Source organism: Cebus imitator, unplaced genomic scaffold (assembly GCF_001604975.1).
Source record: "Cebus imitator isolate Cc_AM_T3 unplaced genomic scaffold, Cebus_imitator-1.0 Scaffold354, whole genome shotgun sequence".
NCBI lineage: Eukaryota > Metazoa > Chordata > Mammalia > Primates > Cebidae > Cebus > Cebus imitator.
Window position 1 is genome coordinate 2,361,060 of NW_016107669.1, and position 18,846 is coordinate 2,379,905.

Here is an 18,846-nt window from a genome sequence, read left to right on the forward strand (position 1 = left end):
TCAAATGCTATTTCAGCATCAATTGAAGTGATCATGTGGGTTTTGTGTTTCATTTTGTTGCTATAATGTATCACATTGATTGATTTGCATATGTAGGACCATCCTTGCATTCCTGGGATAAATCCCACTTTGTCATGATGAATGACCTTTTTAATGTGTTGCTGAATTAGGTTTTCTAGCATTTTGTTGAGGATTTTTGCATCAATGTTCATCAGATATATTGGCCTGTAACTTTTTTCTTTCTTACTTTTTGTCTTTCTTTCTTTCTCTTGCTCTCTCTTTTTTCTTGTCTTGTCTTTTCTTTCTCTCTCTCTCTCTTTCTTTCTTTCTTCTTTCTTTCCTTTGTGTCTTTTTCTGATTTTGGCATCAGGGTAATACTGGCCTCAGAGAATGAGTTTTGAAGTATTCCCTCTGCCTCTATTTTTTGGAATAGTTTAAGTAGGATTGCTGTTAGTTCTTCTTTAAATGTTTGGTAAAATTCAGCAGTAAAGCCGCAGTTCTTGGGCTTTTCTTAGCTAGGAAACTTTTTATTACAGCTTCAATCTCATTACTTGTTACTGGTCTGTTCAGGTTTTGTATTTCTTCATGGCTCAATCTTGGTAGGTTTTTTGTGTTTGGAAATCTGCCCATTTCTTTTAGGTCTTCCTGTTTATTGGCGTATAGTTAGTTGTTCATAGTAGCCACTAATGATCCTTTGAATTTCTGTGGTATCAGTTCTTATGTCTCCTTTTTCATTTCTGATGTTATTTATTTGGGTCTTCTCTCCTTTTTCCTTAGTCTGACTAAAGGTTTGTCAATTTTGTTGATCTTTTAAAATAACAACTTTTTGTTTCATCGATCTTTTTTTTTCATTTCAATTTCACTTATTCCTGCTCTGATCTTTATTATGTATATTCTTCTACTAATTTTGGTTTTGATTTGCTCTTGCTTTTCTAGTTCCTTGAGATGCATCATTAGGTTATTTGAAGCTTTTCTATTTTTTTGATGTGGGCAATTATTGCTATAAATTTCCCTACTGCTTTCACTGTATCCCATGAGTTTTGCTATGTTGTGTTTCCATTTTTATTTGTTTCAAGACATTTTTAAACTTCCCCCTTAATTTCTTTCTTGACACACTGGTAATTGAATAGCATATTGTTTAATTTCTATGTGTTTGTATAGTTTCTAAAATACATCTTGTTATTGGTTGCTAGTTTTATTCCATTGTTGTCAGGGAAGATATTTAATTTCAATTTTTTTGAATTTTTAAAGATTCATTTTATGTTTTAACATCTGGTCTGTCTTTGAGAATGATCTACATGCTGAGGAAAAGAATATGTATTCTTCAGCCATTGGATGAAATGTTCCGTAATTATCTATTAGGTCTATTTAGTGTATAATGCAGAGTAATTCTGATGTTTCTTTGTTGAATTTCTGTCTGGAAGATCTGTCCAATGCTGAAAATAGGGTGTTGAAATCTCTAGCTATTGTCATATTAGTGTATACAAACTCTCATTAGCTCTGATAATATTTTATTTATGTATCTGGGTGCTCCAGTATTGGGCATGTATATGTTTACAATTGTTAGATCCTCTTGCTGAATTGACCCCTTTATATAAAAAATTAATAGTGACCTTTTTTCTTTCTTTTTTATAGTTGTCTCAAAACCATTTTTTTTTTAAGTACAGCTACTTCTGCTCTTTTTTGGTTTCTGTAGAATAATCTTTTTCCATCCATTTATTTTCAGTCTATGTGTGTCTTTGTAGGTGATTTGTTTCTTGTAGGCAACATATCATTGGGCCTTTTTTTTTTTTTTTTTCTTCATTCAGCTATTCTGTGTCTTTTGATTGTAGAGTTTAGTCCATTTGTGTTATTGTGTTCTTACTGCGTTATTGACCCATAAGGACTTACTTCTGCTATTTTGTTACCGGTCTTCTGGTCTCCTCTTCCTTCTTTTCTGTCTTCCTTTTAGTGAAGGTGGTTTTCTCTGGTGACGTATTTTAACTCCTTGCTTTTTATTTTTTGTGTATCTATTGTATGTTTTTTGATTTGAGGTTACCACAAGGCTGGCAAATAATATTTTATAATTTTATAAATTATAAATTATATTTTAAAATTATACAAAATATAATTTTACAATGTAACCCATTATTTTAAGCTGATGATAACGCTGATTACATAAACTAATGAACAAGCAAAGAGAAAACTAATAAAAACTCTATAACTTTTTGTTTTTCCTATTTATGTCTTATACTGTCTTGAAAAGTTGTTACAATTATTTTGATAGGTTCATCTTTTCATCTTTCTGTTCAGGATATAAGTAGTTTGCACACCACAATTATAGTATTATAATATTCTATTTTTTTCTGTGTACTTACTAATAACTGTATGCTTTGTACTTTAAGATAATCTCTTATTGCTCATTAATACCCTTTTCTTTCAGATTAAAGAACTCCTTTTAGCATTTCTTGTTAGAACAGGTTTAGTGTTGATGAAATCCCTCAGCTTTTGTTTGTCTGGGAAAATTTGTATTTCTCCTTCATGTTTGAAGGATATTTTCACCAAGTATGCTATTTTAGGCTAAAAGTTTTTTTTCCTTCATCATTTTAATATGTTATGTCACTCTCTCTTGTGCTATAAGATTTCCACTGAGAAGGCTGCTACCAGACAAACTGAAGCTCCTCTGTATATTATTTATTTTCTCTTGCTGTTTTTAGGATACTTTCTTCATCCTTGACCTTTGGGAATTTTATTATTATATGCCTGAAGTTGTATTACTGAGATTTGATCTTCTTCGTGTGCTACAGCCTTCTTGTACTTGAGTATTGATATCTTTCTCTAGGTTTGGGAAGTTCTCTGTTATTATTTATTTGAATAAACTTTCTACACCGATGTTTCTACCTCCATTTTCAGGCTAATAACTCTTAGATTTTTCCTTTGGGGCTATTTTCTAGATCTTGTAGGCATGCATCATTAATTTTTATTCTTTTTTCTTCACTATCTGCCTTCTCTGCCAATTAAAATTCCACTTTACATCCAACCACCACTCTGGCTTTGAAGCTGCAACCTGATATTGACACTTTGTAGATGTAGTATGACTATTCTTTTTTTTTTTTTTTTAAGACAGATTCTCACTTTGTTGCCCAGGCTGGAGTGCAGTAGCGTGATCTCAGCTCACTGCAACCTCTGCCTTCCTGGTTCAAGCAATTCTCCTGCCTCAGCCTCTCTAGTAGCTGGGACTACAGGCACATGCCACCACACCCAGCTAATTTTTTAATTTTAGTAGAGACACAGTTACACCTTGTTGGTCAGGCTGGTCTTGAACTCCTGACCTCAGGTAATCCACTCGTCTCAGCCTCCCAAAGTCCTGGGATTACAGGTCTGAGCCACTGCGCCTGGCCGTAGTATGACTATTTTTATACTTCTCTATCTACTGATGAAGATCCTACTCTTTTAGTATAAAGAGTACCAATGACTTCCAAACAATTAGTTTTGATAACATCCAAAAGAGAGTAATCAACCCAACACTAGCCCCAGTAACCAACACCTTACTGGCCCTGTTACTACTAATAATCACATTTTGGCTCCTACAGCTTAACACTTATACAGAAAAATCCAACCCTTATGAATGCAGATTTGACCCATAGGCTCCACCTGCCTCCGCTTTTGCATAAAATTCTTCCTAGTAGCCATTATATTCCTCCTCTTCAACTAAGAGATCGCTCTACTACTACCTCTACCATGAGCCCTTCAAACAAACAACCTGACACCAATAATTAGCACAGCCTTTATGCTAGTTACCGTTTTAATTCTAGGCTTGACTTATGAATGAGGCCAAAAAGGATTAGGCTGAGTTGAACTGGTAAATAGTTTAAGTTAAAATAAATGATTTCGACTCATTAGATTACGATTGACCATATTTACTAAACGTCCTCTATATCAATATTATATTATCATATATAACTGCTAGGGGTATTAGTCTATTGATCCCGCCTAATATCATCTCTACTATGATATTATGCCTCAAAGGCATAATTCTGTCAATATTTATCATAAATACTCTTATAACTTTAAATATACATTTCATTCTTGCATCCCTCATACCCATCATCCTCCTAGGATTTGCTGCCTGTGAAGCCACAGTGGACCTTGCCTTATTAGTTTCAATTTCCAGTACATATGGTCTACATTATGTACAAAATCTAAATTTACTTCAATGCTTAAAGTTATTATTCCAACAATTATACTGTTACCAATGACACGATTCTCTAAAAATTCTATAATCTGAATCAACATGGTTATCTACAGCCTACTCATCAGCCTCATCAGCCTACTGTTTTTAACCAAGTCAATGATAACCATCCAATTTCTCATTAATTTTCCCTTCTGACCCACTGATATCACCCTTTCTAATCTTAACAGCCTGACTACTGCAAGCCAATATCATCTGTCCAGTGAATCACCCCCATGCAAAAATCTCTGTGTATTTTCAGATAGGCTGTCTTTAAGCTCACCCATTCATTCCCCTGCTTGATTAATTCTGTTGTTAAGAGACTCTGATGCATTCTTCAGTATATGTCAGTTGCATTTTTCAGCTCCAGAATTCTTTTTAATTATTTCAATCTCTTTGTTATATTTATTTGGTAGGATTCTGAACTTCTTCTCTGTGTTATCTTGAATTTTTGTTGTGCTTCCTCAAAATAGCTATTTTGAATTCCCAGTTTTAAAGGTCACATTTCTCTATCTCTCTGGGATTGGCCACTGGTGCCTTAATTTAACTTTATTTATTTTTTTGTGAAGCCATGTTTTTCTGCATGGTCTTGATGCTTGGGTATGTCCATCAGTCCCTGGGAATTGAAGAGTTGGGTATTTACTGTAGTCTTTATAGTCTAGGCTGGTTTGTGCCTGTTCTTCAGAAGGCTTTCTAGATATCTTAAGGGACTTGAGTGTTGTAATCTAAGTCTTTGGTCACTGCAGCCACGTCTGCTTTAGGGGATACCCCAAGCCCAGTAACCTTGTGGCTCTTTCAGACTCATAGAGGAATTGCCTTGGGGGTCTTGGGTAAGATCTGGGAGAATTCCATGGATTATAAGGCACAGACTGATCTCTTCACCTATTTTCCTCCAAGCAAACAGAGTCTCTCTCTCTCTCTCTCTCTCTCTCTCTGTCTGTGCTGAGCTGCCTGGAGCTAGCCAAGGGAGGGGAGGACACAAGTATCCTTGTGGCCACCACCACCGGGACTGGACTGGGTTAGAACTATAGCCAGAACAGTGCTGGTTCTCCCCCAAGGCCTGTGGTGACCACTGTCTGGCTACCACCTGTGTTATTCAAGGCTCAAGCGCTCTACAATCAGCCTGTGGCAAATCTAGCCAGGCTGTGGCCTTTCCTTCAGGGCAATGAGATCCCCCTGGCCCCAGGTGGGTCCAGAGGTACCATTTGGGACCCAGGGCCAGTAGTTAGGAACCTTAGGAAACTAACTGGTGCTCTATTCTACTGTGGCTGAGCTGGCACGCACTCAAACCACAAGACAAAGTCCTTCCCACTCTCCCCATCCCCCAACCTTTTCTCAAGCACAGGAGTCTCTTTCCATGGCCACCACCTCAGGCCTGTGACAAACATCGCCTGGATACCACTGATGTTCGCTTAAAGCCCAAGGGCTCCTCAGTAAGTTTGTGGTGAATGCTGCCAGTTTTGAGTCTGTCTCTTTAAGGCAGTAGACTCCTCTCTGGCTCAGGGCAGGTCCAGAAATCCTGTCCAGGAGCCAAGGCCTGGAATCAGAGACCCCAAGAGTCTGCTTGGCGTTCTATCCCACTGAGGCCAAGCTAGCAGCCAAGCTGATTTTTTGGTTATTATGAAGGTGGTTTTTCTTGGTGAGTAGTTGTTCAATTCAGAGTTCCCATGGGAGAATGATTGCTGGAGGCTTCTACTTGGTCATCTTGCTCCACCTCTCTCCTCCTTATAATTTTTAATACAGTTTCGAGGCTGGGCATGGTGGCTCATGCCTATAATCCCAGCACTTTGGGAGGCTGAGGCAGATGGATCACGAGGTCAAGAGATAACTGATATTTGAGCAGTTACAGCTAATGCAGGAATTAAGAAAGGACTTTAGAGACACGATTGCCCAAGAGACAGAGTAGGGAACAGCAGCTGTAAAATAAGCCAGAGAACAAATGACCAAACTTGAAGATCAACCTAAAGAAGTTCCTCAGAATGCAGCATGAAGAACTAAAGAAGAGAAATAGCCAAGAAAGGTTAAGAGATCATGAGAGTGGATTCAGAAGATTCAGTACACATTTAAGAAAATACAGGCTGGGCGCGGTGGCTCACGCCTGTAATCTCAGCACTTTGGGAGGCCGAGGCGGGTGGATCACAAGGTCAAGAGATCGAGACCATCCTGGTCAACATGGTGAAACCCCGCCTCTACTAAAAATACAAAAATTAGCTGGGCATGGTGGCGCACACCTGTAATCCCAGCTACTCAGGAGGCTGAGGCAGGAGAATTGCTTGAACCCGGGAGACAGAGGTTGCGGTGAGACGAGATCACGCCACTGCACTCCAGCCTGGGTAAAAAGAGCGAAACTCTGTCTAAAAAAAAAAAAAAAAAAATACAGTTTCTGGGAGGTGAAAGAAAAGCTCTTTATGATTTACCTACTATGTACTTTCCTGAGCTGGATATCAGATAATATAATAACAATAGTGTCGGGCCATTTTAGTCCCTCTTCTCTGAGTAGGAGGGATTTTTGTCAAGTAGCTGGATTGGGACACATCTTTCCTTTTCTCCTACGGAAGGGTTTTTGGCAGCTCCTCACCGTGACTGATATAGACAGTGTTATAGTTGTTGCTGAAGCTTAGGCTTCTGTGGGATTGGCTGAAGATTTTCTTTCAGTTCTTTTAAATTTATTGAGTCTTGTTTTATGGCCCAAACTTTGGTCTATTTTGGTGAATAAAACATTTACTCTGGAAAAAAATATGTATTCTGTAGTTGTTAAATAAAATGTTCTAAAAAAGGTTATGTCAAAGTGATTGTTAATGGCACACACATTTTCTATCTTTACCAATATTTTTGTCTGATTCTGTCAATTGCCAAAAAAGGCGTATTAAAATCTCCACCTATGATTGTAAATATGTGTGTTTCCTTAATTCTGTCAATGTTTGCATCACATGTTTTGAGGTTCTACTATTAGATGCATATACATTTGTGATTGTATATGCATCTAATAGATGAATTGATAATTTTATCATTTAGATAAAAAGGTTTCTTTTCCTCCAATAATACTTTATTTTATTTTATATCCAGCTTTATGCATATTGATTACCTGATATGTATGTTTTCATCCCTTTGCTCTCAATTATTTGTGCCTTTATATTTTAAGTGTGTATCAGGTAGACAGCAAATACAAGTCTTACCTTTTCATCCATTCTGGCAATCTCTTTTAATTGAGTGTTTATTCCATTTAGATCTAATGTATTTTTTGATATGGGTTAATTTGTGTCTACCATTTTCCTATTTGTTTTCTGTGGCCATTCTATTTTTTATTCCTGTTTCTCCTTTTTTGCCTACTTTTTGATACATTTAATATCATTAGGATTCTAATTTTAATTTATATTTCAGTTATTAAGCAATACTTCTTTGCATTTTGGGGTCAATTTAGGGATACATTATACATCCTTAACTTTTCATTGTCAACTCAGAGCTAATATTTTACTACTTTCTAGTAAAGTCCAAGAATCTTATAACACTATAAGTCCTCTTACCATCCTCTCTTCTCTCATATTTTACCTTTATGTATTACATATGCATACATTGTGTATTACATATGCATACATTACAAACCCTACTATGCAGTGTTCTTATTTTTGCTTTAAACACACATATATTTTAAGGAAATTAAGAGAAAAGAATTTTTACATTCAGTCATACAACTATGATTTCTAGTTTCTTCATTCCTTTCTGAAGATCTGAATTTCTATTTGGTACTGTTTCCCTTCATGCTGGAGATATTCCTTTAGAATGTTTTGTAATATATGTCTTCTGGTAACAAATGTCCTGATTTATTTTTATCTAAAATTGACTTTATTTTGCTTTCATTCTTGAAGTATGTTTTTACTGGATATAGAATTCTGGGTTGACAGTTCTTTTTCCCCTTTTCATATGAAGAAATAATTTTACAAACTGGCTTCATTTTGTAATGAGACAACCTCAGTTCTTCATATTATTGTTCTCCTGAATGTACTGTGTTATTTTCCTCTGGTTGCTTTAAGATTTTCTCTTTATCTTTGATATTCAGTATTTTGACCATGATGTAACTAGGTTTTATTTTCTTTGCATGTATTCTGCCCGGGATTGTTGAGTGTCTAGAATCTGTTAATTTATGCCTTTTACCAAATTTGAGAAATTTTTCATGATAATGTTTTCAAGTAGTTTTTCTATTTGAAAAAAAGGGATTCTGAGAATCTAATTACATATATGTTAGACCACTGATATTGTTCCACAGGTTCCTGAGCTCTGTTCATTTTCCTCATTCTTTCTTTTTGCTATTAATTAGACTGGATTACTCTAGTAATATATCTTAAAGGTCATTGGCTTTTTCTTCAGTTATCTTCAGTCTACTGTTGAGCTTATCCAGTAATTTCTATTTTAGATGCTATACTTTTAAGAATTATTATTTTTATAGTTTTTAATTCTTCTGATATTTCCTAACTTTTCACTTATTAAAAGTGTTGGGGCCCAGCCCTGACACAGACTGTGGGGGTTCCAAGGGATGGTGAAGACAAATGAGAAAAGACAATTTAAGAGTGCATAAAGTGGGGACCAGGGGGCCAACATGAGTATGGAGTCTGTGAAGGCCCCAAGCTCTGGAGACCCACACCATTTATTGGTGTACAACACAAAGCAAGGATGTGGTAGGTTGTGGGGAGAGACAGCTAGAGTGGTTTGGCATTTCCTTTGAGGCATAAAGAATAAATTCTATTCTAGATTTAATCATTAAATAAGCTAGAGGGGTCATAGATAGGAGCCAGTAAATCTGGTCGCATTCTTGTGCTTCCAAGAGGCGTTCCTCCCTTGAGCATGGAGTCATGGTGTTCCATGATCTCTTTCTTTCTGCACCAGATAAGCAGGTCATGCCATAACCTTCCTTCCAGCAAAAGGTGCCTTTTTCCTTACATACTTAAACATGTTATAATGGTACTTTAAAGTCTTTATCTGCTAAATCTAATATTTGAATCATTTCAGTAAGTTTTCTTTGATTTTTCAGTATGGGTCATGTTTTCCTTATTCTTCATATGTCTAGCAATTTTGATTGTTTCCTAGACAGTAAAAATAATATGCTGTATCAACTCTGCATGTTTTTATATACGTACTAAGAAGGGCTTAGCAGACAATTAACTTGGGTAGGCTACTGTCTACCGAAAACTACTGTGTACTGAAAACTCTGTCTCCCCTTTGGTGAACAGCTTCAATCTCTGTTTAGTCTTTTTAAACTTAGTTGAGCTTAGAGTCTGCCCTATGTATATACAGTTCAAGAGTCAATAATTGATTTAAGCAGAGATTATAAACAGACTCTGAAGCTCCCCCTCTCTGCCTCCTGCAAGAATATCTTGGATATTCTTCCTAACTTTCTAGCTGCTGTCATCTCCCTAAACCCTGTCCTCTAGTTTCTCAGCTTCATAAGACCCCATACTTCAACTCCAGGTTTAGTCACCGTGCCTGGGGCTGAACAGGGTCTGCTTTCAGTCTAAAATATATTAAAAACAAAACAGGAAGCCTACCTAGTATTGGTTCCTTTTTCCAAATGTAAACTCCTCTTCCCATTTTAGACTGTTTTTATTGTCCTCCAGTGTCTTCTGGTCGACTTTTAAAAATATTGTATCCAGAGTTTCTAGTTGTTATTGTCAAGAGAGTTGATTTAATAGCAGCAGAATTTTATGAAGTGTTTTGTGGCATAATTTTACATCAGACCGAAGATGTTTTTCTTCCTTGACTCTTATCTCAAGGACATATTTAACCATAAACCTTTAAAAAAATTCAGTTCAAACTTCGTTTTAAAAATCTGAAAGTAAGTTATATATTTTTTCTTTTGGAAATAATTCTACAAAGGTAAACATTTGGATTCTGGTCACCTCCCGATTTTATCATCATAAAAATAGTGATGAAGATAAAACAAAATGGTAGATAAAAATAAATTTCTTTGGAGGGTTTTTTTTTTTTTAACCTTTGTAGTTATGTGTGATGTGTGATGAATGTCAAGACATTAAAAACAAAGATGCATTATTGAAAGACTTTTTTTTTTGAGATGGTCTCACTCTGTCACCCAGGCTGGAGTGCAATGGCACGATCTCAGCTCACGGCAACTTCCACCTCCTGGGTTCAAGCAATTCTCGTGCCTCAGCCTCCTGAGTACCTGGGATTATAGGCATGTGCCAGCACGCCTGGCTAGTTTATGTATTTTCAGTAGAGTCAGGGTTCTTTTTGTTTTTTGTTTTATTGAGATGGAGTCTTACTCTGACACCCAGGTTGGAGTGCAGTGGCGCGATCTTGGCTCACTGCAACCTGTGCCTCCTGGGTTCAAGTGATTCTCCTGCCTCAGCCTCCTGAGTAGCTGGGATTATAGGTACCCACCACTATGCCCGGCTAATTTCTTGTATTTTTAGTAGAGACAGGGTTTCACCATGCTGGAGGCTGGTCTCAAATTCCTGACCTTGTGATCCACCTGCCTCAGCCTCCCAAAGTGCTGGGATTGCAGGTGTGAGTCACCACGCCTGGTAAGACAGGGTTTTACCATGCTGGCCAGGCTGGTCTTGAACTCCTGACCTCATGATCCACCGGCCTCAGTCTCCCAAAGTGCTGGGATTACAGGCGTGAGCCACCGCACCGGACCTTGAAAGACATTTTGAAATCAGAATTTCTCTTTACGTTCCTTACTCTGTGTCTCCTCCCACAGTGAACATTGCTCCTTACTCTGATGAAAGAGCAATGAAACTACTAAATGGACTTTACTCTCTTTAGTATGGAAGCATTTCTCCTCTAAGCTGGCAGAATTAATTATACTTCAGTAGAATGAAAATACTTCTACCTTAAAGTACTCACACCCCACCAGATCGTCTGTATGAACAAGTATTACCACTGAACAGACATTACCATTTCCCTGCCCAGGGCAAGGAAAGGAGCCCCTTCCTGAAAGCTCACTGCTGAAACTCCAGACCATGAACCCTAAAGGCAAGGAAATAACTCAGAGAATCCACATGACTGTTAGAACTTTTTGAGAATTTTCAGTTTTGATATTTATTGAGATTACTTCCTAATGATGGCAGCAGCAGCCTACCTGAAGCGGCTGCTGCCATGACTCCAGCTGCAAGGAGGTACAGGCATGAGGTCCTCATGTGAAGCAGACAGTCCCCAGAGCCTGATCTAGAGAGTCCCCTGGGAGTCCACTGCCCTGGGAACCCATCCCTGGTTGCTGCTGTGATGGGGCCGGGCCCAGCCACCCATCAGTGGGAGAGCGGTGCAGCTGAGCATGGGAGAGCAAGCAGAGAGGGGTCCCAAGGTGGAACTGGGCCCAGGGCGGTGCCACACTTGTGCATGGAATGTGGGGGGAGGCCAACATATAGAACTGGGGTCATGCTTCAGGGGTTTGGGGTGGGAAGTGGGAGCAGTGCCTGTTTTGAGGACCCAGCCACCAATGTGGGCACTATACCAGCCCACTGACAGCACCAAGTTCTTGGGAACAGTCTCTGCTCTGGGTCACCCGAGGCTGTGTCCTCAGGATCTGTTCCACATCAAGGTGACCACTGAGCCTGACATTCCCAATGGCTGGGCCCAGGGCCCATGATCTGCTCCTGGAGGTGGCCCCCAGGCAAGGCCATGAGCCAGGCAAAGGGAGCCCCAGGCTGCCCCTGAGTGCTGAGGCCAGAGGAAGAACTCACAGTGATGTCACCCCTTCCTTGGACGCTGGCCCAGCCCCAGTGAGGAGCTGGAGCGCCCACCCCAGGCTGTGAGGATGCTTGGCCGTGGCTGCACACTCCACTGAGCCAACAGGAACTTGGGACACGTGGGAGCCCCACCTGTTCTCAGTTGGCAGGGTGGGAACTCCCTGGGTGCAGCTGCATCTGCCCTGTTGCAGCTGCTGACCGAGAAAGACCCCCTCTGCCTGGGTGCAATGAATAGAGGCAGGAGGCAGACAGGCTTTTGGGTGGAAGGCGGCGGGTCTCTGATGAAGCTCTACTTTAAAGTCAGGAAGGGCCTGAAGCCTGGGGCCGAGTTGCCAGTCCCATGGACGGAAAGGGGAGTGTATGTTTTTCCCTGGGCCCACCAATGGCCACCCATGGACCAATCAGCATGCACTTCCTCTCCTATGAGGCTCATAAAAACCCCTGGACTCAGCCAGTCTCAAGGAGAGGACAGAGAGAGGATGGGATGACCCACTGAGGTTAGGAGCTACCTTCTCTGCTGAGAGCTGAACACTCATCGGAACACTCTGGCTATGGAGAGGAGCTGCCCACTGCAGGTGTCCTTTGAGGTGTTCTATCATTCAGTAAAGCTCCTTTTCATCCTGCTCACCCTCCACTTGTCTGTGTACCTCATTCTTCCTGGATGCGGGACAAGAACTAGGGACACACCAGAATGGCAGGGCTAAAAGAGGTGTAACACAAACAGGGCAGGGCTGAAACATGCCCATGATCTCCACATTGTGGGCAACAAGAAGGAGAGAAGGGACAAGAGCTGTTGCTCTTCAGGAACCCCAGAACTAGGAGCTCCCTGAGCCAGGGTGACACCCTCTTTAGGGCTCTGAGGTTCCCGGTGTCTCCAAGCTTCTGGTGTCACCGGGTTCCCTGGTGTTAGCCATAGAAGCTGCTTATGGTACACCTGGTCCAGCTACACTCTTGTAGGGAGATGGTGCTTGTGCCAGTGCCTGGAGCTGCCTGCCCCACTGCAGCTGGCACACCTGGCTGTGCACAGTGGCTGGAACCCATGCTTGCTTACGCATACCTCATCACCCCACACCTGGCTTGTCCTTGGCAGGTGTGGATTCAGGCCGGTAGTGTAAGCCAAGCATAGCCTGCCAGGCTGAGTGGGCGGAAAGAGCCCAGTGGGCCAGAGCTAAACTTGGGCAAAGGTGCCACTGGCCACAGAGATTTCTGGCTGGTGAAACAACACCCCAAGGATCTCATAACACTAACAATACTTTTTTAAGGTGCTTGTTATCTTTAGTTCTCAAATTAGTTTTTTAATAAAATCTCATTTACCTTTGTTCATCAAAGGCTGAAAGAGACGTGTAAAACTTCCTTTTATTGTTATTTTTCTATTAATTTTTCTTATGACTGTTTTAGCAATTGGTCTTTATACAATTCAATGAGGTATTACCATGTTCCTGGAAATTTATGGATATGCTATTTAATATATCTATGGAGCATTATACCTTTCAGCAATATAACAAGTCACTCAGTTCCAGTTTATCTTGTAATCTGATTTTCCATATATCAATGTAGCAAACTGCAAGTTTGTTTCTGTTTGCTTTTTTGACTTGTTTCTTTTTAGACCATGCCTACATTTGTTTGTTTTTGATAATTTTCTCAGAGTTTATCCATTTTATCTGTTTATTCATTTTATTATTATTATACTTTAAGTTCTGATATACATGTGCAGAACATGCAGGTTTGTTACACAGGTATACATGTGCCATGGTGGTTTGCTGTACCCATCAACCCATCATCTACATTAGGTATTTCTCCTTAATGCTATTTCTCCTCTAGCTCCCCACCCCCCAACAGGTCCTGGTGTGTGATGTTCCCATCCCTGTGTCCATGTGTTCTCATTGTTCAACTCCCACTTACGAGTGAGAACATGTGGTGTTTGGTTTTCTGTTCTTGTGTTAGTTTGCTGAGAATGATGGTTTCCAGCTTCATCCATGTCCCTGCAAAGGACATGAACTTATCCTTTTTTATGGCTGCATAGTATTCCATGATGTATATGTGCCACATTTTCTTTATCCAGTCTATCACTGATGAGCAATTGGGTTGGATCCAAGCCTTTGCTATTGTGAACTGTGCCTCAGTAAACATACGTGTGCATGTGTCTTTATACTAGAATGATTTATAATCCTCTGAGTATATACCCAGTAATGGGATTGTTGGGCCAAATGGTATTTCTGATTCTAGATCCTTGAGGAATCGCCACATTGTCTTCCACAGTGGTTGAACTAATTTTCATTCCTACCAGCAGTGTAAAAGTGTTCTTATTTCTCTACATCCTCTCCAGCATCTGTTGTTTCCTGACTTTTTAATAATCACCATTCTGACTTGTGTGAGATGATATCTCTTTGTGGTTTTGATTTGCATTTCTCTAATGATCAGTGTGATGTTGAGCTTTTTTTAATGTGTTTTTTGGCTGCATAAATATCTTCTTTTGAGAAGTATCTCTTCATATCTTTCACCCACTTTTTGATGGGTTTTTTTTTTTTTTGTAAATTTGTTTCTTTGTAGATTCTGCATATTACCGCTTTGTCAGATGGATAGATTGCAAAAATTTTCTCCCATTCTGTAGGTTGCCTGTTCACTCTGATGATAGTTTCTTTTGCACTGCAGAAGCTCTTTAATTAGGTCCATTTGTCAATTTTGGCTTATGTTGCTATTGCTTTTGGTGTTTTAGTCATGAAGCCTTTGCTCATGCTTATGTCCTGAATGGTATTGCCTAGGTTTCCTTCTAGGGTTTTTATGATTTTAGGTCTTACATTTAAGTCTTTAATCCATCTTGAGTTAGTTTTTGTATAAGGTATAAGGAAGGGGTTCAGTTTTAGTTTTCTGCAAATGGCTAGCCAATTTTCTCAACATCATTTATTAAATAAGGAATCTTTTCTCCACTGCTTTTTTTTTGTCAAAGATCAGATGGTTGTGGATGTGTGGTGTTATTTCTGAGGTCTCTGTTCTGTTCCATTAGTCTATATATCTGTTTTGGTACCAGTACCATGCTGTTTTGGTTACTGTAGCTTTGTAGCATAGTTTGAAGTCAGGTAGCGAGGTGCCTCCAACTTTGTTCTTTTTACTTAGGATTGCCTTGGCTATATAGGATCTTTTTTGACTCCATATGAAATAAGTAGTTTTTTCTAATTCTGTGAAGAAAGTCAATTGTAGTTTGGTAGGAATAGCATTGAATCTATAAATTGTTTTGGGCAGTATGGCCATTTTCACAATACTCATTCCTCCTATCCATGAGCACAGAATGCTTTTCCATTTGTTTGTGTCCTCTCTTATTTCCTTGAGCAGTTCTCCTTGAAGACGTCCTTCACATCCCTTTTAAGTTATATTCCTAGGTATTTTATTCTCTTTGTAGTAATTGTGAATTACATGTTCACTCATGATTTGGCTCTCTGTTTGTCTATTATTGGTGTATAGGAATGCTTGTGATTATTGCACATTGATTGTATGCTGAGACTTTGTTGAAGTTGTTTATCAGCTTAAGTAGATTTTGGGCTGAGACAATGGAGTTTTCTAAATATACAGTCATGTCATCTGCAAACAAGGACAATTTGACTTCCTCTCTTCCTGTTTGAATACCTTTATTTCTTTCTCTTGCCTGATTGCCCTGTCCAGAACTTCCGATAATATGTTGAGTCGGAGTGGAGAGAGAGGGCATGCTTGTCTTGTGCCGGTTTTCAAAGGGAGTTCTTCCAGCTTTTGCCCATTCAGCATGATATTGACTGTGGGTTTGTCATAGATAGCTTTTATTATTTTGTGATACATTCCATCAATACCTAGTTTACTGAGAGTTTTTAGCATGAAGCAGTGTTTAATTTAACATGATCATCTATTAAGATGATCCTGTGATTTTTGTCATTGGTTCTGTTTATGTGATGGATTATGTTTATTGATTTGCATATGTTGAACCAGCCTGGCATCCGAGGAATGAAGCCGACTTGATTGCTAGGGATAAGCTTTTTGAGGTGCTGCTTGATTTGGTGTGCCAGTATTTTATTGAGGATTTTTGCATCAGTATTCATCAGGGATATTGGCCTGAAATTTCCTTCTTTTGTTATGTCTCTGCCAGGTTTTGCTATCAGAATGATGCTGGCTTCATAAAATGACTTAGGGAAGAGTCCCTCTTTTTGTATTGTTTAGTATAGTTTCAGAAGGAATGGTACCAGCTCCACTTTGTACTTCTGGTAGAATTCAGCTGTGAATCCGTGTGGTCCTGGGCTTTTTCTGGTTGGTAGGCTACTAATTACCACCACAATTTCAGAATTTGTTATTGGTCTATTCAGGGATTCGACGTCTTTGTGGTTTAGTCTTGGGAGCGTGTATGTGTCCAGGAATTTATCCATTTCTTCTAGATTTTCTGGTTTATTTGCATAGAGGTGTTTATAGTATTCTCTGATGGTAGTTAGCATTTGTGTGGAATCAGTGGTGATACCCCATTTATCATTTTTATTGTGTCTATTTGATTCTTCTCTCTTTTCTTCTTTAATAGTCTCACTAGCAATTATTAAATAGACTGACTAGTAGTCTATTTATTTTGTTGATCTTTTCAGAAAACAAGCTTCTGGATTCATTGATTTTTTTTTTTTTGGTGGGCAAATCTCTTTTTAATTGCAAAAGGTTTCATTTATAGCACATTCAATAATGAACCAAGAGGAGAGTAGCTGACTTTGGAACGTATGAATATATAAAAATCCCTTGCAGTTCAGGTAGTCAAGATAATAAGTGCATATGAGGAAAACAACCTTCGTTTTTCTGAACACGTTTGCATTTTAAAAGGTGACTAGGCATACTTGGAAGTTCGAAGCAGTAGAATGTATCCTGCAGGGAAAGGAGGAGGAAAACCCTTTTCCATGTTGTTAGGCAAATGTGTATCAAATATATCCCAATCCCACTTGATAAAGTCAGTTGGATGACCTCCTTGAACCAGGCTAGGGCAGAACATCTAGTAAAAGCAGGCCCTGGGAAGGGATGTGAAATCCAGGAGAGGAGCACCAGATCCCATGCAGCGCCAAACACACCCGTCCCACCCTGTAACACAGACGAGGCACATCGCCCCATGTCCCTGGACCCGGATACGCAAGAACAGTCATCAGATAGTTACTGCTCCCACGGCCCAGTGCTTTCTAATAGTGTAACTTAGGCCATGGAGAAAAATTCTTTACCACAAAATGCAAACTTAAGTCATAAGGGATGCTATGGGGGAAGTTCTTGTAATACACATATAAGGACTTTTATTTACCTAAATAGAACAATGATTACACAGTTGACATTCCTGTTTTCATAAGGTTCTGTTCCCTACACTGGAATGGCTTAAGAAAAAGTTGTCTATTTTTTGTTTTATTTTACACTTTCAAAATAGAGGGAACAGAGAGAAAAAAATGTGACTAACTGCCCAACTTTGGGGTCCAACAGGTACAAAAGCAAACTTCTCTGACTCTGGAGCCATCAGATTTGGGGGAAGTTTCAGTGGCTAGGGAAGGTTAGTGAAGCCCATTACACCCTGAATCCTACAGAAATAATTCTACAGCTCATCTATCACAGTGTTCTAGTAAAGCATATGCTAAAAAGTACAGGTTTCAACCTAACATCTAAATTTTAAAAAGTGGTATTTCAGCAACAATCTCAGAGAGCTCATCACAAAAGTGAAATAACAGAACTGTGGCTCAGATGTCAAAAAAGTCAAGCTGCTGCCCTCCGCTCCACCCACTTGAAGGCTTAGGCAGACATGGAAGGTGGCGGAGGCTCCTTGGCAGCAGCATTCACAGTGGCGTCATCATACGGGGGTAGCAGCACCATGTTGTCATTGCTGGTAACCAGGACATCGGAGGACTTCCTGCCATTGATGTATGGGTAGCAGCTCCAAACACAGCTAATCAAGTAGCCCTGAAAAGTCAAGGTGATGCTAACAAACAGAAGAATAATAAGGACCAAACAGGTAGGATTCGCTGAGATGACATCATCTCTGCAGGGAAAATTAGGAGGCAGTTGTCCTATGTATTCCTGAATGGAGTTTGGATAAACAGGCACAGTGATTGCAACCAAGGTGTTCAGGGCAAAATCAAAGATCAGGTAACAGAAGAGTGGGATGATCCAGGCTGCGTGTGGCTTGTATGCTCCCAAGTAGCCATAGCCCATACCAGAATCATGAGAAGAGAAATCGCAATGGCAATGCACATGCTGGCATCATCCATGAACTCAAAGTCACCGCCCAGTTCAGAACTTTCGAAGTAATACTGATCTGATCAGCTAGAGCATTCAATAAAATCAACAGTACCAGGCACTGATGACCAGGTACCAGGTGCCCTGCCAGTGCGGACAGGGCAGCACAGGCAGCCGCTGTTGGAGTAGAACCGCGTCCAGGGCGCGACCATCTTCACGGCTGTGGGAGCAGTGACGCCAGAGTGTGCCCACTTTCAGGAGCTTTGAGCAGCTCGTCAGGGCCGCCGCGCCCCTACTGCTGCCTCTTCCACCGCTCAGGCTCCCGGCCCACTCGCCCCTGTGCCCGCAGGCCTCCCTCCTGTATCCCCCAGAGCTGCGAGAGGCTACCGCCCCCGGACCCTGCGATCAGGAGGTGGTGGCGGCCTCATTGATTTTTTTTTTTTTTTTTTTTACAGAGTTTCACTCTTGTTACCCAGGCTGGAGTGCAATGGCGCGATCTCGGCTCACCGCAACCTCCGCCTCCCGGGTTCAGGCAATTCTCCTGCCCCAGCCTCCTGAGTAGCTGGGATTACAGGCATGTGCTACCATGCCCAGCTAATTTTTTGTATTTTTAGTAGAGACGGAGTTTCACCATGTTGACCAGGATGGTCTCGATCTCTCGACCTCGTGATCCACCGGCCTCGGCCTCCCACAGTGCTGGGATTACAGGCTTGAGCCACCGCACCCGGCCGGCCT

The 18,846-nt window shown here is 40.3% G+C and overlaps 1 protein-coding gene and 1 pseudogene across 1 annotated transcript in view; one reads left to right on the forward strand and one right to left on the reverse strand.

Moving 5' to 3' along the window:
* ADGRG7 (adhesion G protein-coupled receptor G7) overlaps positions 1 to 3,626 on the forward strand; it is a 64,193-nt gene extending 60,567 nt beyond the window's left edge. Inside the window, exon 16 of the mRNA XM_017506327.2 lies at positions 3,573 to 3,626. Coding sequence (XP_017361816.2) covers positions 3,573 to 3,626 — 54 coding nt within the window. The remainder of the gene's footprint in view (positions 1 to 3,572) is intronic.
* A 14,007-nt stretch (positions 3,627 to 17,633) lies between these two features.
* Positions 17,634 to 18,510, reverse strand: LOC108287754 (annotated as a pseudogene).
* Between the last annotated feature and the right edge of the window lie 336 nt (positions 18,511 to 18,846).